The following is a 23399-nucleotide window of genomic DNA, read 5'->3' as shown; positions in this document are numbered from 1 at the left end:
ATAATATAGTCATTAGTCATTGCTTATACAATGAGTTTACCAAAGAAGCAAGGGACAAGTAAGATTTACAATTTCTTTCCAAACCCGAAAAATAAATATTACAATAAATTTGAGTTTTAATTACATAATTATAATTTTATTTACTTTAAAAAATTATTAATGATAATTCGATTATTTTGGGTTAAATATAAACCCAATTAAGAGTAAATTGGGCCTTGTCCAATCCAGCCCAATTTACCTTTCAAGAATCTTTAAGCCACAAGCCTATTTGAGGTTCAAATTTAGGTCCCTTGATGGGAAAAGCATTGCTCTTAACGGCCCAAAAATGCTCGGGTCCTCTGCCTCCATATAATTACCATGGTTTCCATTTTCCTTGTAATTGCAGAGATGATCATTCAAATACTAACACTTTATTGATCTTTATTGCTTATAAATTTTGCTCATGAATATACAGTTTATGATATGATAGTTCACATCATTTGTACATAGAGCCATGTTAGCCACATGCTCCCATTTAAAGTGTCTTTATTGTTCTTATTTCTTCATGCCTGATATACATTAAACTTAGCCATAAACTAGCACACATATAATTTTGCCATAAATTCTATTATTTTCTCAAGTTCAAAGCATTGAGATATCATGCATGTCATCTTTGTAAAATATTAAATGTAAAAAGTTAATAGTTAATAGTTAAATATAATAATTTTGAACATAATTTACTAATATAATAAAAAATAATACAAAATTAAAAGAGTTTGAATTTCGTGTTTTAAACGTGTTAGACACGTTAAAGATATGACAATTTCATATGTTAAAACTCATTTAAGTCACATATGACATATATCAAAGATGAAATTTCTATCCAAATCTCATTTTATTTCTATCCGTTTTATATTTTATTAACAATTAAAACTTACGCATGCAAATAATTTTTTTTTGGTATTAAAAAAGTATATATTTTCCAAACTTTTCCATGGGCTACAAGGAAAGGAGAAAAGGTTAGTACCATAAATGTTCATTAATGTCATCTTTACTTGCTTTTGTCTTGTTCTTAAGGGAAAGAGCAAAGAGGAATCATCATCTTTTGCATGTATGAATTCACATTTCCCTCACTTAAAAATTGATGGGCAATTTGGAAATCAAAGATGTCAAAATGTTTCAGCAATGGTAGCTCAATTATTAAAGGGAAAAAGTTGGGTTTTAATTGTACAACTCAGAGTGTTCCAAATGCTAAATTTATGGCACATGAACATATTAGTAAATGCCCAAACCTGCAAAAGAGAAGTAAATGCATATGCCACATATACATTGATTAATTACCAAATAGTAAAAAGTACATTAATCTTTTAAGCCTCATTCACTTGGCGTCAATGCTGCAAAGGAAGTGTGGTCAGCATCATAACATGATGATAGCAACATCTAAGTAATACTATTTAGAAAATTGAGTTCAAATTTCTTTCTATAGGTATTTATGATTTGATTAAGGCATGGAATACGATAAAATTTAATTTAAATCCGTTTAATTTCTTTGGTTTTTGGATATCGTGCTGTATACAAAATAATCATGTATGCAAAAACATAAGATTGAGAAGTTTGTCTGTCTCTCTGTTATGGGGTGCAACAGGAAGACATCTAAAAATTTCTAGTCCTGATTTCAAACATGAAGATTTGATCGAAGAAGTGAAGAACCCAAGGTTTGAATTTTGAAACCAAGAAAAAAAAAAAAACAGGGTTCGCTTTCTGTCCTTCTAGCTGTCTGTTTACACAGATTTGAGCGTTTAAGGTTGAGAGCAGAAGTCGCTGCAGAGCTTTAAACACATGTCACCGACCCAACAAAGCAGACCAGCGATTCTTGCGGACTCGTCTAATAAAAGAGAGAGAAACAAACAAACAAACAAAAAGTTAATGTCAAAGTTTCTTTTGTGAAAAATCTTACTCCCTCTGGACAAAGAAGTAATGAAAAGTTTTCCATATATAGCTAATGTTTAAGTTTCAGATGGCCTTTTTCAGGGTCTTGGAAAGAACACAAAAAACAAATGGTCTTATCTTTTTTGGGGGTCAAAATTTATGCACTAAAGAACAGGGCTTTAATGTCATAGTAACCTCTACTAACTTTTTTCCTTTTGTTTGGGGTCTCTGTCTTCCTCTTGCCTGCTTTGCTTTGCTTTCAATCTATCACATTGTTGTTGGGTTTGGTTTATTTGCTTGTTTTGAGAGTGTTCATGGCTGATGTTATTGACCATCAAGGTGCTACTTCAAGGTATGCGTGTGTTCTTTCTCCATCTTATCCCATTTGGCTATGTCTTTTTTTTTTTTCGTAAAGATGTTTTACTTTTGGGTTGATTGATTGCAAGCAAATGAGTTTTTTGGTGTTCTCCTTCATGTTATTTTTATTTGGGTATGTCTTTTTGTGTTCTCCTTCATGTTATCATTTTGAAAGTTAGCAAATTGGTTGTTTTTGTTCTACTTCATGTTACCTCATTTGGCTATGTCTTTGTTTTATTAAAAGCTTTTCCTCTTTCTTCATCAAATGTTTGTTGAGTGGTAGCCAATGGTTTGTTCCATTTTGCATTAGCAGTAAAGAGGATATGAACGTTGTAGAGATTTTTCCCTTTCATTCCTTCCTTTTTTTTGTTCCCTTCGTGCTGTTCTTCCGTGTAGGATTTGTTGGTTCTGATGCCACTTAATGTTGTGATTTCTAGTTTCCACATAACCATTTTTGGTAGTTTTGAGTTTCAGCTTATCAATTTTCGGGATTTTCTACCCATACCATATATGATAGACTAGAATTTTTGGTGGTTGTTCTTCTTTATGATGTTTCTTACTTTTCATGTACCCTTTTATGGTTTTTATGCTTTTCTTTTATGAGTTAATGTTTTTTACTCTCCTCTCTTTTGTTTGGGATTAATCTTGTTTAGTTTCAAGTTTTCACTGGTCTGTTTTCATAGGTCTGATGGATGATTTTCATTTTGGTTGTATTTTGTTTTCTGTCATCAAATCTTTCAGCACTTCTAAGTTTATAATTGTCTCCCCCAGAACAAACTTACTAATACTCATGCTGAAACAAGAACGGATTCTGATTTCTGCTTTTATTTGGCTTTGAATGATTATTGATCTGTTATGGCCATTGATTTGTTCCAGCGAGAACTCTAAGGATTCTGGTGATAGGCCAGAGAAGAACTCGGAAAATGAGGTTGTTCAAGCAAGACATAGAAGACAAGGGGCTATAATTTCTTCTTATGCATCAGCCTGTGGTAGTTATCTCCAACTCTATGTGTTCTGTGGCATCTCCCTTTCATGTCTGATGCATGTGTTTCTGTAGTCCATGTTCTTACCACTCTTTGGTTCTTATTTTATTGAAGAATTGAGGGTCCTAAACAAGGAAAACGAGAAAAAAGATGGATCATCTCCTAAAGGAGTTTTAGAAGCCTGCTTAGAAAGCTTGGAATCCAACATAATTTCTCCTGTTGACAGCCCCAAGGCAGAAATTCGTTGTACAAATGGAGGAGCACTAGCTAACTGGAGAAAATTCTTCAAATTATGGAAAAGAAGATCACGGAAGCACTTAGCTGCCTTCACTCCTCTTGCTGTACCAAAGCTATCAAAAAAGAACAGCAGAAGCACAAAAGAGAATCATGTGCTGAGAGATTTGTATAATTTTAAGTCTTCTTTGGAGAACTTCAGCCTACCTGAGCTCCGAGCTGCAACAGACAACTTTAGCCAAGGTATGCAATTAATTTCAAGACTTAGACTACTCGCAGAAACCGTTTGTATATTTGGTCCACTTATAGTTTGGAATTTGGCAGAACTATTATTCCTTATTTCCATTATTAACCACGAGAAATATGAAGTTACATATAAGGTTGCTTAATGAAACTTTTGTTACATTCAAATATAATGACATTCATTTAGTGATGTAGACCTGTGGTTCTATTTCTTGTAGAGAACTTAATTGGCAAAGGTGGTTATGCTGAAGTCTACAAAGGTTGTTTGAAAGATGGAAAGCTTTTGGCAATAAAGCGGCTTATTAAAGGGACACCAGATGAGAGGACAGCTGGTTTCCTATCTGAGCTTGGCATTATAGCCCATGTAAACCATCCAAACACTGCTAAGTTGATTGGGTGTGGCATTGACGGCGGAATGCACCTTGTTTTTCAGTTATCTCCATTGGGAAGTTTGGGATCAGTTCTGCATGGTTTGTTCCTAATCTGCATTGTTTTCCTCAAGTTCTTATTACTGTTGCTTTATGAGAACTTTATGATGCTCTTGCATTATCTAGGTTCAAAAGGTGTGCTAGATTGGAGTAAAAGATATAAGATTGCTTTGGGTACAGCAGATGGCCTCACATATCTTCATGAGACTTGTGAAAGACGAATTATTCATAGAGATATCAAGGCGGATAATATTCTGCTTACAGAGAACTTTGAGCCCCAGGTACTTCTCAAGTTTTAAAATTCAAAGGATTCACCAAATGAGATGTTTAAAAACTATGGGTTGTGTACGATTTGGAAGAATCCAGTGTACAGAATGGCAAGCATGCATCTGTATATTTCATGATACTAAGAAATCATGAAATTGACATGCAGAGACAAGCACAGAATGCCTTTCCTTGTGGAGTGCTAGAACTAATATTCTGTAATCTGGCTACTTAATTATTGGTTTGCCATGTGCACTAGGTGCTACAACTTTATGGGAAGATTTATGCATATTCCAAGGTCTCCATCTATATGACTATTCTTACCTTTGCTCAATTTATTTTGGTAGAACATGATTGCACTTCACCTTGCCATTAACTTACCATTTTGAAAGAATGGATAGTTTGGAGAAATCAAAAAGAGTAGCTCTGATCTTTAAACCTACAGAATGCTCCCCATGCATAGTTCTACTGAGTCTTAGTCTTCACTTAGTAGTATGTCAACAAAATCTCTAACTATCGATAACAGCTCAAAATGAGAAAAATGCAAATTTTAACCAAGACATGTAGGAATGAATTTCATTGCATGCAGAGACATACACAATCACTATGTTAATTTTCAAGAAGCTACAGTTAGGTTTAGAGTCTCTCAACTGTAATATGGAAAAAAAATGTCAGTATAAATATTTCTATGCACTAAACTCTGTAATTTTTCAAAGCCATAAAGAAGCCAATTTAAGCACCTAGTATTAGCCCTTGTTTTGCCTTGGGGTCATAATTTCTAGCACTTGCCTTGAGCACGAGGTGAGCCATACAAGGTATGAGCCTTGTGCAAGCTTTAATCTTGGGGGCATAAATTTGGCACTTTGGATTGAGCCAATGGAGGATGGATCAATAAGCCTCAAATTGAGGAGGGTTGAAGCTATGCAAGAGATCGATTGCTTTCTTCCTTTGTGCTGCGCTCAGCAGTTGCCTGCATTATGGTGAAAGATTTAGAATGTTACACATCATGTTTGGTTACGAAAATAAAGTATTCTGACTCAATTCCCACCAAGAAGGATGCATTGTTGTAGTTTTGTGGTTTCCTTTCTAATGAGAAAACAATTCATGTATGAGAATTAGTTTCATTGCATTTTCTGTCTGAAAATTGTTTCCATTATTTTCTTTCTGATTTGCTCCTTACATGGCGCAATCTTATTTTTGTCAACATAGGTGAGCAGGGTCTGCCAATATTGGTGGTGATCTTTCTGTCCTATTTTTTGAAAGTTTATGACAGTTATTTTATAAAGCTCCTAATGATCTATTGTCATGAATGTCAACTGGCGTTTTACATTTGTATTATCATTTTCTTTGTTTGTCCTAGTTATTGATAAGGTCAGCTGATTTGCCATCCAGATTTGCGATTTCGGCCTTGCCAAGTGGCTACCTAAACAATGGACTCACCACAACGTATCAAAATTTGAAGGAACTTTCGGGTTTGTAAGCCTAAAGTATCTGTCATCGAGTTAATAAATACTTTTGTCGTAATGCTGACTCATTTGTTTCTTGAGATGCAGCTACTTTGCTCCGGAATACTTCATGCACGGAATAGTTGATGAGAAAACTGATGTCTATGCATTTGGAGTTCTACTTTTGGAGCTCATAACAGGACGAAGAGCTTTAGATGATCAACAACAAAGCGTCGTACTATGGGTACATTTCCTTGTGAAGAATTTGATCACTCCAACTATATCATACTTGCATAAGAATCCGTACTTACCCTTCTAATTCCTGTAGGCAAAGCCTCTACTTGATGAGAATGATATTAAAGAGCTTGTAGATCCTTCCCTGGGTGATGATTATGATGCAGAGGAGGTGGATCGCATGGTTTTGGCTGCCTCTTTGTGCATCGAGCAGTCTCCTATTCTTCGTCCTCAAATGAGTCAGGTTAGGATTAGATTTAGAAGTTGTTGAATATCTGTTCGCTCTGTTAAGAAATTAATTAATTGGAGTAATAAATACAGCATACCCTTCTAGAAATATGATGAGTGACACGCTATTGGTTAATATATACTGAACAGAAGTTAGAGAAAACAAAGTAAGATTAGGAAATGAAAATGTGAATTCTGATCTGATATTGACTTTGCTCCGTTGAGAGGTGCATCACCTCATTTCATTAGAAAAGCATTGGGTGCTTTGTGATTTTAATTCTTGTTCGTGCTATTGAATCATTGATATCACAAAATGCTGAATGACATTTATGAATTACATATTTGTCTGAGTTCAAGGGTAGCATTCTCTCAACAATATCTTGCTCAGCAGTAAAATGAACCATTAAGTAGCAGCTAAAAAGAATGAAACCTTGTTGTAGAAGTAAGGGACAATAACCTCTTCTTTATGCGCTCTTGATTTAGGATTATTCTCGAAGTTGGTGTGGAACCACAGAGAATTAAGAGGTTATAACTGGTGGCAAGGTGGTCTATTTGTTTGATGGGGTAGCGTCTAATTAAATTGCTTAACTGAATCTTGAAGTTCCTTTTGAAGATTAGCAGGCCTTGTTTTCTATTTGGGTACATGGAACCTTGAGTAGGAAGTGCCTGTTACACTGTACACCACCAAGGAAATTCATCCACCTTCACTTGCTTGTAGCATCTGTTCTTTTATGGTTGCTTCTAATTCCTCGGAATCATCTTCAATGGAAATGGAGTACCTTTTTTCTTCTTTAGGACATCCCTTCCGAAGCTCAACAAATATAGAATCAAGAAGATCTGAATCACAAGCAACTAAGCCTGCAAACATTTAGGACTACTACTTTTGTGCATAAAAGCTAAAATCACTTTCTGCTCCCAGAAGCAAGAAAGCATCAAAGCAATGAATTGGTCTTTGATTCATGCTTTCTATCTGTTCTTAACTCATTAATGGCCAACCATATGTTCAACTTTTCCTTTGCTTTTTCATTCTTATCCTTTCTAATATCCCCCACTTCTCCTTTTGGACCTCTGTGTATGGATATGGCGAATGGGCATTATGTCTGGATTGGGGGGGAAGACCAAATCCAAAATGAAATGTCATCAAGTTAACCAAGGTCTTTTTTGATGCAGGTTGTGATATTGCTGAGGGGTGATGAATGTGCAGCAGCTGACCGTGCTAAAGAACCCTACAAGCGGTCCATCCAAAGAACATACTCAAACGAACTCTTGGATGCGCAAGAATACAACTCAACGAAACATCTAAACAATATCAATCGACTAAGGGAGATTGCTTTGGGTTCTTAAAACAGAGATGAAAAGCATTTGATGCTACTGTTTTCCATGGCATTTGGAAGCTTTGGTTCCTATGGAAGTTCTTCCAAATTTCACGTGAAACAGTACCAACATCAAATGATTTCTGGTGTGTCCCAATCCCTTCTTTTGGCTTGTAATGTATATAACAGGTTTGGAGTGAAAGTTGAAGGAACCTTAGAGCTAAATGCAACAAAGTAGAATCTTCAATTTGGACCGGCTTAAGTTTTAGATGATTTGAGGTTGTGGATAGGAAAGAAAACCAATGAAGACATCCCCCATAAGAAACATGGTATACTATTTCAAGGGTGTTCTTGACCAAGTTTATAAAATGGATTGCTTTGGTTGCTAATATTAAGTAAATTAAGGATTTTCCATAAAGGTACTTTGGTTAAAAAATGGAAAGAAACCAAAAAAGAAAAAAAAGAATTGAAGATAAAATTAAATGTTGGATTAAGCAATTTTTATTTTTTATTTCTTACTAAAACACTATACTATTTAATATTTAATATATCATGAATTTTAAAATCTTTTACTTATTAAACGTATTTTTGGCTTGAAAGTATAAGCTTGTGATAAATAATAAAAGAAGTTTACTCAAGTGAAAGAATTAATGTAACAAGGATTTTATACAATCGAGTAAGAAAAATATCATGTATCTTTAATAAAAAAATAAAATAAATTTTAATTTTATAGGTAAGTTGAAAATATGATACAAGTATAAGTCATAAATGTTTGAAATTTTATTTTTTTATTTTAAAAATGATAATAATAATTAAACTTTTTCATTCAAATTTTAATTAAAAAATACAAACTATAAAAGCATATAGCATCTTCAAAATCAAAATTCCAACCAAACAACTCAAAATCCTAAAAAAAAATGTGATAGAAATAAGAAAAAATACAAAAGAAAAAACAAAAATTGAAAAACAAGTTCAAAATGACACGTCAGATGAACGTGGTGGCATGGAGGAAGCGAAGCTGACACGTCAAGTTAGCCTAATGTCTTTGAGCTGCCAGGCCGGATTCCTGTACGGTTTGCCAGTTTATTTAATTTTATTTAATTTTAATTTTTCTCTCTCCAAATATGCAAACGAGAGTTCACGGTTGACAACGGTGCAAATCTACCCCCGGGTTTTGTGGTTCGGCATCTCCCTTCAAGATATGCTCGTCCCCTGTCGTAACGTAACCGATCTCCCCCTCCTACTTCCCTTTATTTCCCCTCTCCGCCCCCTAACTTTTTTCTTTTCTCCATTTTCGTCCTTGCGGTTTCCCGAAATTTTTTAAATTGATTACCCCCACGAGTTTCATAATTTCGACATGCTGTGCTCATTGTTGCAATGTCAACAAAATGGGGCTTCACTTACGTGTGTCAGTAAGCAGCCACCATTAATTGGTCGATAACGTCGATAGTAAATTCCTTCTTTTTAAATAAACGTTTAATTTGTGTATATCTACGTTATCAATAAATTAAATTTTATCTTCGGTAAGTTTTAAATCTTTATTGTTAAACAATTATAAGATAATAGTGATTAAATAATAATATATAAATATTATTTATAAAGCAAAACAAAACAAAAGAATTCTTTATCAAAAAGAGAATTTAATTTTTAACTTTGGGTTTAATTTGCTTGATAAATGGTAAGTGATTTTGGATTGTATATTTTTTTTAACTTTAATATTTATATCATGAAATTATTAAATTTTCTCGATTAAAGAAAATCATATAATTAGTTGAGAAAATTTAATAATTAATTAATTTTTATTTATTTTAAATATTTTATATGATGAATTTAGATCAATATGTAAAAATAAGTAAATATTCGACGAATCTAAATTCCTATATAATTAAAGTTATGATTAATACAAGAGATTAGTTACTACAAAAATCAATCAATCATTTACCCAATTTTGGGTTAGGAATCCCAAGAAGTTTCCCATAATCCCATGGAAGGACAATTATGTAATTTCACAATCTCAGCCCTTCAAAGTCCATGAAACAACCCCAACTAGCAGATAACCTGTCAACCAAAACCATTTGACCAGAAAGGACCCAATTGAACTATCCTAAAACTACGAAGGGCTCATCTTCAATTCCTCCATTTCTTGCTTACACTGCAATGTAACATTTAACAAAAAGCAAAGAACCGTCTTTTCTCTCCCTCTATTGTGTTCTCTCTGTTAAAGGTCAAACCCAACCACCGCAAAACCAAAAAAAAAAAGAACCGAGAACTTTTTGTGGCCGGTGACCGCCGAACCCGTAGAACGCCGCCGTATTGTTAGTTTCCTCTTATGCTATTGCTGATCGTTTTTCCTTTCCCGGTAACGCCCCGGTGGCCGGTTGAAGAAATTAAATCTGGGATTATATCTTGACTATGAAGAGCAACGGCGACAACGGAAACAACAAAGGCTCCAATATCAATAACAATAACAAAAGTAACAGTCATTTCTTGCCGAATTCTCTGAAATTCATATCTTCTTGCATAAAGACAGCCTCTTCCGGTGTCCGGTCAGCTAGTGCCTCCGTCGCCGCTTCCATTTCTGGAGACTCCGTCGAACACAATAAAGACCAGGTTTTCTGTTTTTAATATTTTTAATTATTGATTATTAGCTGTTGATTATTTAATTACAACCTTGATTAATTTAGATATTTTTAAAAAAATATTGTTGATTGTAGGGTTCTTTTTGTTTTGAAAAAGTAAGCTCTTTTTTTACTTTCACTTGCTGTTTGGTTGCTCAGAAAGAAGAAAGAGAAATTCAAATGTGGTGATTTTATAGGTTTTTCCCTTTTAATTTAGATTAAAGTAAAAATTAGTTCTTCTAGTGAATTAGGGCGTAGTTAACTGAATGTTGTAATGTAGAGCAAAAAAGTTAACTTGTTTACGAACTTTATTTTTTAACTTAATTTTTTGGTTAATATTTGCTGAAATTCAAGTTTTTTTTGTTGAAAATGATTTTTTTTTTCAAAAAGAAAAAAGAAAATTAAAAGGTGCATAGGAATCTCTTTTTTTTTTTTTTTTCTTAAATTTTTGTATATCTGTTGTCTTTTAGTGGCTACGGAATGGACAATGCATTGTTTTTGTTGAAAATGATGTTAATTTTTGGAGTTTTTATTAAAATGATTGAAATCGTAAATAATTTACTTAAGGAAGGCAAATGAAAGATAGTTGATCATATAATCGGCTGATTTAGTTTTTTAATTTTGACTATATTTTTGTAATAACCAAACCAATGTTTAGATGATATTTGTTGGAAATGATGTCTTAGGGAGTTAAGGAACGAGATACTTAGTCTGTATAATGTGCGAGTCATGTTTTTAAGGTCAAAATCACAATCGAAGCTCAGGACATTGATGCTATTATTTTGCACAAAAATAATTGATCATTTTCTTGGCCTATTTACAATTGTAGCTTTGTGAAAAAGATGAGGTTATAAATTTGGAATGATGACTACGGGGAGTTTAGTTATTTTTATGTGAACCATATTGAGTTCTGGACAGAGTAACAGAGACTGTTGTTTATAAGATTTCCTTGTGCCAATCATTTGATTCTTGTTCGCTTTTTCCAGTACGGGCCATTCTGTTCTATTAATTCTAGTTTAATGCTGTGATTTGAGTTCCTTTAAGGTCAAAAATGCCAAAATGGAAACTCAACTGCTCAATGCCATTTATTGCATGCAAGTTTTTTATCAGTTGCTCAACTTTTAATGGCAGTAGCTCCTTGTAAAGGATGAGGGAAATAGTTTACCCCTTATCATAAGAAGGTGGTGGTGAATGTGAGATGTAGATATATAAATTTATTTGCGTCTCATTGCTGGCAATGGTTTTTTTTTGTTACATTCCTATTTGGTGGCTTGCATAACTTCTATGTGCATTTGCCTTGAACCTTGTTGCTCACTCTATCTGCTTTCACATTGAAATCTTTTGTAAAACAGGTCCTCTGGGCTTCCTTTGACAGACTAGAGCTCAGTCTGTCATCTTTTAAACATGTTCTCTTACTTGGATACTCCAATGGTTTTCAAGTTCTTGATGTCGAAGATGCCTCTAATGTCAGTGAACTTGTTTCAAGGCGTGATGATCCAGTTACATTTTTACAAATGCAGCCGCTCCCTGAAAAGTCTGATGGCCGTGAAGGATTTAGAGCATCACATCCTTTACTTCTGGTTGTTGCGTGTGATGAGTCAAAGGGCTCAGGTTTGATGCTTAGTGGAAGAGATGGATTGGCTAGAGATGGTTTTGATGAGCCTCAAAACGGAAATGTCCTTATCTCGCCTACTGCTGTTCGATTCTATTCCCTAAGGTCTCATAATTATGTTCATGTACTGAGATTCCGGTCAACTGTATATATGGTTAGATGCAGTCCTCGAATAGTTGCTGTGGGGCTTGCAACACAAGTAAGACTTAGCTAATTCTTTTTCTTTTTACTCCTCAAACTTAGTTTTGGTTACAACTAGTATTTTGCATTTTTCGTAAACAGGATCAGACAGATTAAGGGATTTGTTATCCTCCTTTTTTATTTTGTTTGGAATCTCCAGTTCAACGTAAAACTGATATAATCAGATTTGATGGTCCCTGGACTGCTTGTGTTTAATCCAGATGTTGATTGAAGGATGGTTTAGTTTAGATACATTTTTTAGTTTCTTTTATTTGACCAATTATTTAGATGAAGTGAAACAACTGAAACTGTGCTCATTTCTTTTATTGGCTTGCAGATATACTGCCTCGATGCTCTCACTCTTGAAAATAAATTTAGTGTCCTCACCTATCCTGTCCCTCAGGCAGTAGGCCAAGGAATGGGTGGGATTAATATCGGATATGGTCCCATGGCAGTGGGTCCCAGGTGGTTAGCTTATGCTTCCAACAATCCTTTGCAGTCAAATACAGGTCGCCTGAGTCCACAGAACCTTACTCCTTCTCCTGGTGTTAGCCCATCAACTTCACCCAGCAGTGGGAGTCTTGTGGCTCGATATGCGATGGAATCTAGTAAGCAGTTAGCTGCTGGGTTGATTAATCTGGGTGACATGGGCTACAAAACTTTGTCGAAATACTATCAAGATCTTATTCCTGATGGTACTGGTTCTCCTGGATCTTCAAATTCAGGCTGGAAAGTTGGTCGGGGTGGATCACATTCTGCAGAGACTGATATTGCTGGGACGGTTAGTCCTTGATGTATCTGAGAAGCGAACTTTAATCTTATTTTAAAATGCCTGATTGTAAAACACATGATCTTTGCACTTTAATTCTATCTTGATGTAGAAGGCTATTGTCCATATCTTTGCCTATATTCTTGAATTTTTATGTCAAACACATGTTTGAGTTCAACTTTCTCAGAGAGGTACTAGATGAGATAATATTCAGCTCATTAGTCCTTACAAAAACTAAATGTCAGAGTCATGAAAATTTTGACCTATTAATTTTCAACCATGAAATTTTAAGATTTTCTTGTTTATACGGTTCATTGCAGGTTGTTGTCAAAGATTTTGTTTCCAGAGCTGTTGTATCACAGTTCAGGGCTCATGCAAGTCCAATTTCTGCCCTTTGTTTTGATCCCAGTGGAACTCTTCTGGTTACAGCCTCAATACATGGGAACAATATAAATATTTTTCGGATTATGCCATCCTCAGCAAAGAATGGATCTGGCACTCAAAATTCTGATTGGAGCTCTTCACATGTACACCTTTACAAGCTCCATCGTGGCATGACATCAGCCGTATGCTCCTGCACCTCCTATTTTTTAAAAAAATTGTGATGCTTTATCTATCTATAATTTCTCATCTATTTTTGTTTTGTTTTTGCAGGTGATACAAGATATCTGTTTTAGTGCTTACAGTCAGTGGATTGCCATTGTTTCATCTCGGGGTACTTGCCATATTTTTGTTCTTTCCCCATTTGGTGGTGAGAATGTTCTCCAGATTCAGAATTCTCATGTAGATGGGGCTACCTTATCACCAGCTGTATCTCTCCCTTGGTGGTCCACTCTATCTTTCATGACAAACTATCAAACCTTTTCTTCACCAGCACCACCAACTGTCACCCTCTCTGTTGTTAGCAGAATAAAAAATGGTAACTCCGGATGGCTTAATACTGTTACCAATGCTGCATCTTCTGCTGCTGGAAAGGCCTCCTTCCCGTCTGGTGCTTTTTCTGCTGTTTTCCATAACTCTTTACCTAATGTTTTACAACGAGCTCAAGTAAAAGCAAATGATTTGGAGAACCTATTAGTTTACACTCCTTCTGGTCATGTTGTTCAACATAAGCTACTGCCTTCATTTGGGGGAGAGGCAGGTGAAAGTGCTTCAAGAATTGGGCCAGGTTCTGCTGTTCAGGTACAAGAAGAGGAGTTACGGGTGAAAGTTGAAGCTATGCAAGCCTGGGATGTATGCCGAAGAACAGATTGGCCAGAAAGAGAGGAATGCCTTTCTGGAATAACTCATGGAAGAAAAGAAGCATTAGAGATGATTGCGGATGTTTCTGATTTTGAAGATAATGAAGTTGGGCACAAGGACCTGTCAAAGCCCCAAGATCAGTATCACTTGTATCTTTCCAATGCAGAAGTGCAGCTAAGCTCTGGAAGGATTGCAATCTGGCAGAATCCTAGGGTAGTTGTTTATGATATTTTCATGAGATACACTTGCTCATAACCAGTTTCACTTACATCTCATATGCATTTTTTTAGGTATCTTTCTATACAATGAGTCCTTTGGGGTTAGATGAGCGTAATGGTGGAGAAATGGAAATAGAAAAGATCCCTGCTCATGAGGTGGAAATTAGACAGAGGGATTTATTGCCTGTTTTTGAGCATTTTCAGAGGATTCAATCTGAATGGAATGACAGGTAATTTCTGTGTTCTTTACATTGTGCCTTTTCTGGTTTTGACTGTTCTCATTTTTTTTTTAATCTAAAAAGTCCTAGAAGTAGTTATCTAGTAGAATAAGGGCTAGATGAAAAAATGGATAGATAATTGGAAGTGAGGTTCTTCAAGAGTCATATTATAGCAGTCTGAATGAATCGCATCTGAAAGAATTTTGTGGTGATCTTTCTTCTTTAATCATTCGGTTTTTTTTTTTTTTTTGGAAAGGGAGGGTGAAAGGGGGGGAATGGAGGATGTTGGATGGTGTTACATGGTGTAGAATGGCATTTATATCGTCAGATGTATTATCCTTCACATTGTTCCTTTGTTCTTCTTCTTCTTCTTTCTGTGTAGGGACTTTGATGGAGAAAAATATCCAATGTCATCTTCTCATGATGCCAAAGCAAGATTCTCTGAAGTCACTGTTATTTCTCACTCTAAGTTGATGTCACCTAGCTGTGTTGAAAACTCAGATAGTGGTATGACAATTTTTAAAATTTAGATATCATCTAATAAACTCATGGATTCATGTAACTCATTTGATGATTGGTGTTTTAACCAGGATCATCAAGGAATTCTTCTCCATCCAGCGTTCAATCTGGGAAGGATAGTAGTGGGGTAAAAGGACAGAGTTCTGTTTTGGCATCGTCTATGCTTAATCAGAGCAATCTTAACAAAGATACTGGTTCAATTTCTTTTAATCAGGGTGTTTGTCACGTTGAAGATAGGAACTCTACTAACAGTCTGTCATCATTGACAAGTGGCTCTTTATCTGGTGGAAGAACTGTTGCAAAGGAGGTTCAATTTCCAAACAGTGGAGGAACCAGTGAAGTTTCAAACACAAGTTCTAACCGATCTGATTTGAGTTTGAACATGTTAGATGAGGGACCAGTAAATGACTCACCGGATTTTGAGCAATTTTTTCAAGAAGAGTACTGTAAAGCATTGCCCTTAAGTGCATGTCGTGAACCGACAGAGGTTGTTACTGATGTTGACAGCAGCAGTGGTCCTTATGACAGAGAAAAATCTGAGGAAGAAGGTGACAATGATGAAATGCTTGGGGGTGTTTTTGCCTTCTCTGAGGAGGGTAAGTATCTAAATCTGTTATCTGATTGTTCTTATTCATTTAGATGATGCATTCTAGTATGGGAACCCAAGCTTCTAAAATTTAACTTCTTCCATGTAACATACAACTGTCTTTATATCCTCTATTGAGACAAAAACCTTATTGAAATCATCATTCCCATTTGTGGCAGGTTGAGTTGTATCTGCTTGTGTTTCTTTCCTGATGCGCTCTTGCCGCCTTCATGTACGTTTGTATTGTCAACTTCAGGTCCCTTTGGTCAAACGTCAGCCTTGTGGGGGGTTCACATACTAATTGAAGATTTATAAAGCTACTGACTGATTGGTTCAAGAAATATAATCACTGGCTTATTGTGCCGCCAGGGCAAATCTCTGGTTTCTTCCCTCCCAATGTAAATGTTGTAAATTGATATTGATAATACAAATGATTTGTGGGGACAGGGTTCTTTCTGTGCTGTGTAACCATATTCATTCTTCAAAGACAAAAATAATAAAAAAAGAAAATGAATTGTTGTATATTGTGTTGTGCACTAGTTTTTGTTTAGATTCTGTTTCTCTAAGCCAGGTTCTTTCTTGCTATTGCATACATCCTGAGGATTTAGATCAATCATCCATGAGGCTTTACTAGTTTGGGGTCTGGACTAACTTGGGTTATGTTTGGTAAGGGGGAAAGAGAAAGGAAAATAGTTTTTTCCCCCCTTTATTCTTTGGTAGGAGGAAAATAGAATGAGAAAAGGGGCCCTTACCAACGGGAAAGTCAGATACTACAAGAAAAAGATTCCTCCTAGTTTCAGTTGCAGCAAACTTGGTAAATTTTGGTTTACTTGATGTACACTGGTTGAAATGTAACAGGTTGCTGATGCCATATGAGCCTATTTGGTTTCAAATACTCTTGGGCCCTTTTAGCAGATATCTAGTGTTAGGAGGAGCCAACAGGCAACAGCACTTGATACAGACAAAACAAGAAACTAGTAAGTAGTGCATTGAATTATGCAAATGTGCACTATTTGCGAGTCCTGCAGAGTAACACTCATCCAATAAAACTTTTTCTCTATTGATGAGCTTTTCTTCTGTTCATTCACAAAACTTTGGATACCCAGAAACATCCTGCACCTTTGTATTCTTGTGGCCTGCTATTGCTGCTACATTTATGGCATGAAATCTCCTCCCATGGGAAATTGGCCCCCACCCTAGATGCCCTTCCCATCAAAGGAGAGTTAGACAGGCAGTCAGTGGTCCCTTCAACTCTAAGCAGTCACTGAGATACTCTTTCCCATCATCCTGATGAGGGCAAATCTCCCTAAAATCTCCACCATGATTTGCTTAATTTTAATTTTGCTATGCACTTCCCTAGAAGAAGAAAACTTTGGCAACATGACAGTATATATTGGCTGCTTTGCCAAAGAAAACTTTAAAGAGGGGCTCAGTTAGGCCCCTGCGACTATGGAGATTGGAGCCATTTTCTTTGGTGTCCAGTCCACCGGGGAGAGGGTCCATTTTGTCGTTTTAAGGGGCTTTGAATTGTCTTAATCCGACACACTATTGAATGGGCTGTTGAATACGCCATGGAGGGTCCCCAAACCTTTATTTAGCCTTAGGCCAATACTAGATGCTAAACACATGACCTGCTCTTATTAGCCTCCAAAGTTTGAACACAAATTATGCTGATCAACTATTCTTGGAATGCATTTTGATTAGGAGATTCTTGGGAAATTGTCAGTGATATTCCAAAAGGGATAGTATTTCATATGATTTCGAAATTTTGACGATTTATACGTCACGTATGTCACATGTTAAAAAAAAATAATTTCATATAATTTTAGAATTTCAGTTGATTCATAATTTTCTAAGATTAACTAAATAAAACCCACTTCATTAATTATCATTATTATAGTTATATTTTGATGGGTTTTATGACATGGAATCACCTTAACAACCTTAATCAAACCTCCAAAGCACCTTTTCGTGAATAATGTTGGACAGATAATGAAATGTGTTCCAAAAGGCTATTTGCTTTTCCATTTTTTTCATCCTTAATTAATTCACAAAAACTCTACAAAATCATTTTCAAGGGGCCAAGACAAAAGAATTTTAATTCACTCTAAGGGCCCTCCAATAATTTCTCCATTCATTTGGAAACTTTCTATTAATTTTTTTTAAAATTAGACCGAAGATTGAATCGGTTTGAAATTCAATTGATTCGATCAATTCGACTAATCGGTCTAATTAAAAAACATATATAAAATTATCATAAATTCATATTTTTTAATTCAAAAAATATACTTATCAAATGAAAATAAATCCTTAATTATAAATTCAAGACTCTCTTATTTTTTACTGATAGGATTCATGAGAAAATGACATAACTGCAAAGCTTCAACATTGCAAAAATCATGCCTTTGTCCCTAAAATGAAAAAGGAAAAAATGATTCCTTGCCTCTACTTTCCTTTATTGCTTTTCCTGTTGTTTTCTCCCTCAGCTAGTGCAGAATGTGGGAAGATTGAAGTAACCTTGGGAAAGTAAAAGCCAAAAGCAAAGATTTTAAAGCATGTTCTGTGGCCAGATGTCTCTGTTCCTGAATCACTCCTATAACCAATTAATCTATAGAAACATATTATCCAACAAGACAACAACAACATCACATACAACAACTGTGGCATGAAAGGGCAGCAACATGATAAGATTCTTTCAAAAGATTGACAAGCACATAGGCATAAAATGAGAGAAGGGATAAGAGGGAAGAGAGGGGGTAGTAGGTAAGATAGAAATGGATATTCTGCTGTAACAACTACAGAGTCCATAATCATACCCAACTTGATTTTTTTTTTTTTTAAGATAAGGATGTTAGATTTACACTTTTTATTTGCCAAAGACTGAATAACAGCATCACCCTTTTGATTACTTGGTTCCAGAAGAGACAAAACTTCACCCAAAAACAAAATATCTCTCATGCAAAGGGATGTAACATGGTTTTCACATCACTGTCACTTGTTGCAAAATTTGGCCTGAAAATGTGGGTCTTTTTCATCCCATGTTATTAGGTTCTTGCAAAACTGTTAAAAAGGAGTTTACATGGCAGTCTTTTCAATGTCCTAAATTACCTTGAGGGAAAAAGTCCCTCATTCCAAGCAAATGAAATCTTGCATGTGTCAGCAAAATATGCATGCCCCAATAAAACTGACCTAACCTTCTTCTGTCTGGTGCCACCCAACTGATCTTTTTCTTTTGTTTTCTTTTTTTTTTTGGTGTTTCTTGAGACATGAACTATGGCATTTAACTTAAGTGGATTTGGATTTTCAATAATGAATCAATGAGATATGGTGTGAAAATTTTTTGTCTCAACTGTTGCTGCCATGATTAAAATATTGGAATTCACTGCTGACAGTGGAATAAATTATCTGGTAACTGAATGCGGTGTTGGCAGCATTGCTATATCCTTTAGGCTGGTTGGCACTTTGCATAGGAAAACATAATAATAAACATATTGAAGAAAATGATATGAGGGAGGGAAGGCGGGTGTGGGGGGGAGGGGGGCGGGGGAGAGAAAGGGAAAGAGCAATAATTACTGAAAGAAAAAGATGGGGAGGGTGAATGGTACATGGCATCAAGTTTTGGATCTTGTGTTGCTTTTTTATATAAATATATACATATATATATATATGTATATATATATATATATATTTCAGAGTTTTCAACTTGCTCATAAATGATGAGGTTAAATAGAGGAGGCAAAGAAAACAGACACACAAACCCAGAGGAGAAAGGGAAAAAACAACAAAAGAGGGAGAGAGAGAGAGGAAAGGAGTGACTTTACATATACTGTAGTTATTTATTGCCCACTTCCAAGGGCAAGATTCTTTGGCTTCTAACACTATAATATCCATTTAATCAGGCTCAGCTTTCCACTCATTTTAAGGAAAGAGCATGATATAATTCTGTAAGATCTGCAAGTGGGAAGGTGACTTAAAAGCTAGCTGCAATGGATGTGGTTCAGTTGCAAAGGCAGTTAGTTGACTACCGAGCCTCACTCTATCATGAGGTTAGTTTTTTGTTATATTAGAAACTGTGGACATTCAGGAACAAAGTTGCTTTGTTTTTGCCTGTTGGTTATGCTATTTATCATTTTATTTCTTCCTAACCCCATTTCATGAGGATGTGTAGTTTGCTATGCTTGGTGACCATAGTCATTGAAGGAAGGTTGCTTTGCTTTTGGATTAGATTTTTGGTGATGAGTTCCTTGTTTTATGAGTAGGCTTTCCTGGACGAGCAATTTACCCAACTTCAGGAACTCCAAGATGAGAATAACCCAGATTTTGTGGTTGAAGTGGTGTCTCTTTTCTTTGAAGATTCTGAAAGACTTCTTAATGAACTGACTAAAGCTCTGTGAGGATTTTACTCATAATCTTCTAATGGTGTAAATTGATATCAAGGACTCTATTTTCTGCTTTGGTTTACTCTTGACATTTCTGCATGTCTTAACGTGGCTTTTGGTCATTGTTTCTGATCTTATGTAGAGAGCAGCAGAGCATAGATTTCAAAAGGTTGGATGCTCATGTCCACCAGTTGAAGGGTAGCAGCTCCAGGTATTTGTCTTCTTTTCTCTATTTTTAAACCTCACTTTCTAATTTTAGCCTCAGATGAGATTTTCTTTCCATTTTGGGTAATCTTCTTTGCCACCACTTGTTTCCAGCATGAGAAACACCATATGCATTTTTGTAAGTAAATAGTTTTTTTCAATGGTTAAAGCCAATTTTGTACCAACATACTTTTCATCCCTTAAAGCACATGTACCATCATGATTTTTGCTGTTTCTCCATGGACGAAATACTATTAGTTGTCCTAGAGATGAAAACTTAGTAACGTCAATAAGATTCTGTCACTGCCAGAATCAGTTTCAAGTTGCAAATCTACTTCCACAGGGTTCATATTGATGCACAGCTATAACAAATCTGTACTTGTTAATCTTGTATTTATGGCCATCAATTTTTCACCTATTTTAAGATCGGGGTTCCACTATGTGTCCCACATGAAAAAAGACTATTAATTGTATAACTTAGCCTATCTCTGGTCATAGGAACAAGTTCTTCTTCATATTTCTGTCACTGTTATCTCATGGATAAAATGTTCTTAAATTAACAGCATCGGTGCTCAGAGAGTTCAGAAAGTCTGCATAGCCTTCCGCAACGACTGCGAGGAGCAGAATGTGGAAGGGTGAGTTTTTTCTCATGCCTCAGATCATTGCTGTGGATTTGTTTTAGTGTTAATATAGTTGTGAGAAGTTTCAAGCCTTGATGTCTTCTATAGGTGTCTTAAATGCCTCCAACAAGTGAAGCATGAGTATTCCCTTGTGAAAACCAAGCTTGAAACCATGTTCAAGGTAATGTTGAGAAATCTACCTCATCAGAAGAGATAGTCTTTTTCTGAACAGGATTTATCCAGATTCCTTGTTTTTGACTCCCAAGAATTGATTTTCCATTTTGTTTGACTGCAGCTTGAACAACAGATCTTGGCCGCTGGAGGCTCAGTTCCTATGTAATAGTTGCTTCAGAGAGGCCTATGATCATCTGCAGAGAAAAAAACCAGAGACCAAAATGGAATTTTGGCTATGTAGAAAAGTTTTTCTCGTCTTTGTTGCTTGTCTTGCAGTTTTTAGCAGGGTTCCTAAGCTACTGAAGGGTTCTATCTACTTTCGAGCTTAAGCTTGTATCATATCCAGTGTATGAGCAATGACAAAGAATGTGAATAAACCCTTCCAGCTTTTACCTCTCCATTGCTTTCTGTTTGTTGATCTTTGAATTTCTAGCTCCAATAATTATCAATCGATTTAGAAACAACATACGGACAAAAGAAACAGCTCTTATCAGGAATACTCCATCCTTTGGAGCACACTTTGACTTATGAGATTGGAAATGTATACATCAAAGCTACCAGAGCTGCTGAGGCCTAATGAGACCAAAAAATTTTTTTCCTATGCCTGGAGAGGGCCATGTATCAAACTATTGCGCAGTCATTATCCATTAAAATTGAAACCAGACCAAACAAAATCTTGATTTTTAGCTCCCCAGTTGTGTTGCATGTTGGCACATGTCTAGCACAAGTATGTGAGCTAAGCAGGAGCACCAAGATGACAGAACACAGTCTAAACTCATAGAAACAAGAATAAGCCCTTCCTCTTTCAAACCTGTACCAATCCAACAGTAACCATTCAGCTTAGTTCTCTCTAACCCTTTAAAGCATAGTTCAGACATGTCTAGAGCCAGTCCTTTTAGCAAAACAGATTGCAAGAGATGATAGTGTGGGGTAGGAGTGGTTGAGTCATTCTTTCGTCCCTGCAGATTAGGATTGGAGATTCTCTTAGCATCATGAAACAACAACCCACAGTAGGTAGAAGAAGCAGTCTACTGGTGCAAGAATTATGGAGGTTCTAGAACTTGATTCTAAAGTAAACATTACAATATGCGGAATTAAAAAGTAATAATTCTGAATTTTCCTGTTCTTTTACCTTCCTTTTAGGTAAAGCAAGTGGAATTCAACAGAAGTTGGGTAAAAAAAGGAAAACTAAAAAAGTTGAACTTTTAAGCAATCAATTTTGATAATCCTCCAGCAACTAGTCCTACCAGTGTATTACAGTCTGCAACCAAACATAAAGAGTACAGATTCATGATATTGATGAAACAACAATTCTTATCAAACAATTTCTGCTAAAACCATTCTTATTGATACTAACTTCTCTCAATTAGAAGTCAGCTAGACAAGGTCAGCCAAGTTGACAATCAGATGTTTTTCCATATACTGGTCTGTCTGAATCAACTCATCAAGGTGAAGGCAGCACTTAACCATGCAAGTGGCAAGTTTTCATATTAAACCCAGAAAAGAAATTTGAATGGCAGGCTAAATTGGATATAGATTAAACCATTTTGGTCAATGAGTTCAACCACCATGTAAGTTGATGGAGATCTTCAAGGACAGAAAATGTATCGGCCAACTAAAATTTTATCACCGTCCATTCACTGTTACAGACAGGATATCTCCATTGACGTACTTCAATGATTATACTAGTGGGTTATTGTTGCATTTTAGGCATTGAAAATGAAGGCCAAACCCCACGTTGTTGGGGTGATTTCTCTCGAAGTCTGAAAGTTTTTCTTTTATAATCACCATTCAGTGTGATCTCTTTCACATTCATTGAACATGATTATTATATGAAGGTCAACTATTTTCACATGAATGGGATGTCCCCCTTGTTTGCTAGTAATCCTGCAAGCAAAGCCAAATTACATGCTGTAATGACAGAATATCAAATAATTTTTCTTTCATGCTTTCATATTTTATAAACAATCGATATCATCATCACCCACCAAGTCACCGACCCATCTTAGTTCAATCTTTTTCATGCTTTCAATTCCAAGATGAAACATACAATGATTATACCCGTAAGATGTTGACTCAGACTTTCAGGAAAGAATCCACCACCATGAACTGGTTACCTGGTTGCTAGGATTATCAAACTATTTACAGGATGATTCAAGAACTAAATGTGAAACCCCTTTGGCAATCTAGCCACTGATTCATCAGAATGAAGAAGGAATCCATCACTGCGGAAAAGCAAAAGCCATGGTAGGCATGGCCAAATTTTAAATAATATTAATTCAAATATGATACTGTACCTCCCCTTGCCCCCCCAAAAGAAATTTCCAGCTGGGGAGATTCCATTTTATGCTATATCATGCTAATATTATGAGTAATGCAAAGGACAGATGGATCCAAGTGCAGGGATTATAAGCATGTTCATG

The 23399-nt window shown here is 35.7% G+C and overlaps 3 protein-coding genes across 4 annotated transcripts; all 3 read left to right on the top strand.

Moving 5' to 3' along the window:
• Positions 1 to 1556: 1556 nt before the first annotated feature.
• RBK2 (ROP binding protein kinases 2) lies at positions 1557 to 7989 on the top strand. The gene is made up of 9 exons (XM_089783463.1): positions 1557 to 2260; positions 3142 to 3254; positions 3363 to 3725; positions 3944 to 4195; positions 4280 to 4434; positions 5810 to 5889; positions 5971 to 6106; positions 6191 to 6340; positions 7495 to 7989. Exons 1-9 carry the CDS (start codon positions 2223 to 2225, stop codon positions 7666 to 7668), a joined length of 1461 nt encoding a protein of 486 aa, XP_089639589.1. The 5' UTR covers positions 1557 to 2222; the 3' UTR covers positions 7669 to 7989.
• A 1718-nt stretch (positions 7990 to 9707) lies between these two features.
• ATG18H (autophagy 18h-like protein) lies at positions 9708 to 16123 on the top strand. Of its 2 annotated transcripts, XM_021427658.2 has the most exons (10): positions 9708 to 10247; positions 11608 to 12066; positions 12385 to 12828; positions 13137 to 13382; positions 13471 to 14271; positions 14349 to 14506; positions 14877 to 15001; positions 15085 to 15140; positions 15228 to 15609; positions 15779 to 16123. In XM_021427658.2, the coding sequence occupies exons 1-10, from the start codon at positions 10050 to 10052 to the stop codon at positions 15781 to 15783; spliced, it is 2874 nt and encodes a 957-aa protein (XP_021283333.2). In that variant the 5' UTR covers positions 9708 to 10049; the 3' UTR covers positions 15784 to 16123. The 2 variants fall into 2 exon arrangements, with proteins under 2 accessions (XP_021283333.2, XP_089639516.1); XM_089783390.1 differs by having other exon boundaries at positions 15085 to 15609.
• A 3195-nt stretch (positions 16124 to 19318) lies between these two features.
• Positions 19319 to 21387, top strand: LOC110415431 (histidine-containing phosphotransfer protein 1-like). The gene is made up of 6 exons (XM_021427093.1): positions 19319 to 19645; positions 19859 to 19989; positions 20121 to 20189; positions 20746 to 20817; positions 20911 to 20983; positions 21098 to 21387. The coding sequence occupies exons 1-6, from the start codon at positions 19586 to 19588 to the stop codon at positions 21140 to 21142; spliced, it is 450 nt and encodes a 149-aa protein (XP_021282768.1). The 5' UTR covers positions 19319 to 19585; the 3' UTR covers positions 21143 to 21387.
• The last annotated feature ends 2012 nt before the right edge of the window (positions 21388 to 23399 follow it).

This window comes from Theobroma umbraticum, unplaced genomic scaffold (genome assembly GCF_002168275.2).
Source record: "Theobroma umbraticum cultivar Fairchild unplaced genomic scaffold, ASM216827v3 scaffold_147.0, whole genome shotgun sequence".
NCBI classification, from domain to species: domain Eukaryota; kingdom Viridiplantae; phylum Streptophyta; class Magnoliopsida; order Malvales; family Malvaceae; genus Theobroma; species Theobroma umbraticum.
This window is presented reverse-complemented; position numbering and strand designations above follow the sequence as displayed.

Coding starts and splice junctions, on each gene's coding strand:
- RBK2 (XM_089783463.1), top strand. CDS start 2,223: ATGGCTGATGTTATTGACCATCAAGGTGCTACTTCAAG. Junction 3,255..3,362: donor TTCTTATGCATCAGCCTGTG/GTAGTTATCTCC, acceptor ATTTTATTGAAG/AATTGAGGGTCCTAAACAAG. Junction 5,890..5,970: donor AAATTTGAAGGAACTTTCGG/GTTTGTAAGCCT, acceptor CTTGAGATGCAG/CTACTTTGCTCCGGAATACT.
- ATG18H (XM_089783390.1), top strand. CDS start 10,050: ATGAAGAGCAACGGCGACAACGGAAACAACAAAGGCTCCAATATCAAT. Junction 12,067..12,384: donor CTGTGGGGCTTGCAACACAA/GTAAGACTTAGC, acceptor ATTGGCTTGCAG/ATATACTGCCTCGATGCTCT. Junction 12,829..13,136: donor AGACTGATATTGCTGGGACG/GTTAGTCCTTGA, acceptor GGTTCATTGCAG/GTTGTTGTCAAAGATTTTGT.
- LOC110415431 (XM_021427093.1), top strand. CDS start 19,586: ATGGATGTGGTTCAGTTGCAAAGGCAGTTAGTTGACTACCGAGCCTCA. Junction 19,646..19,858: donor GAGCCTCACTCTATCATGAG/GTTAGTTTTTTG, acceptor TTTTATGAGTAG/GCTTTCCTGGACGAGCAATT. Junction 20,190..20,745: donor TTGAAGGGTAGCAGCTCCAG/GTATTTGTCTTC, acceptor TTAAATTAACAG/CATCGGTGCTCAGAGAGTTC.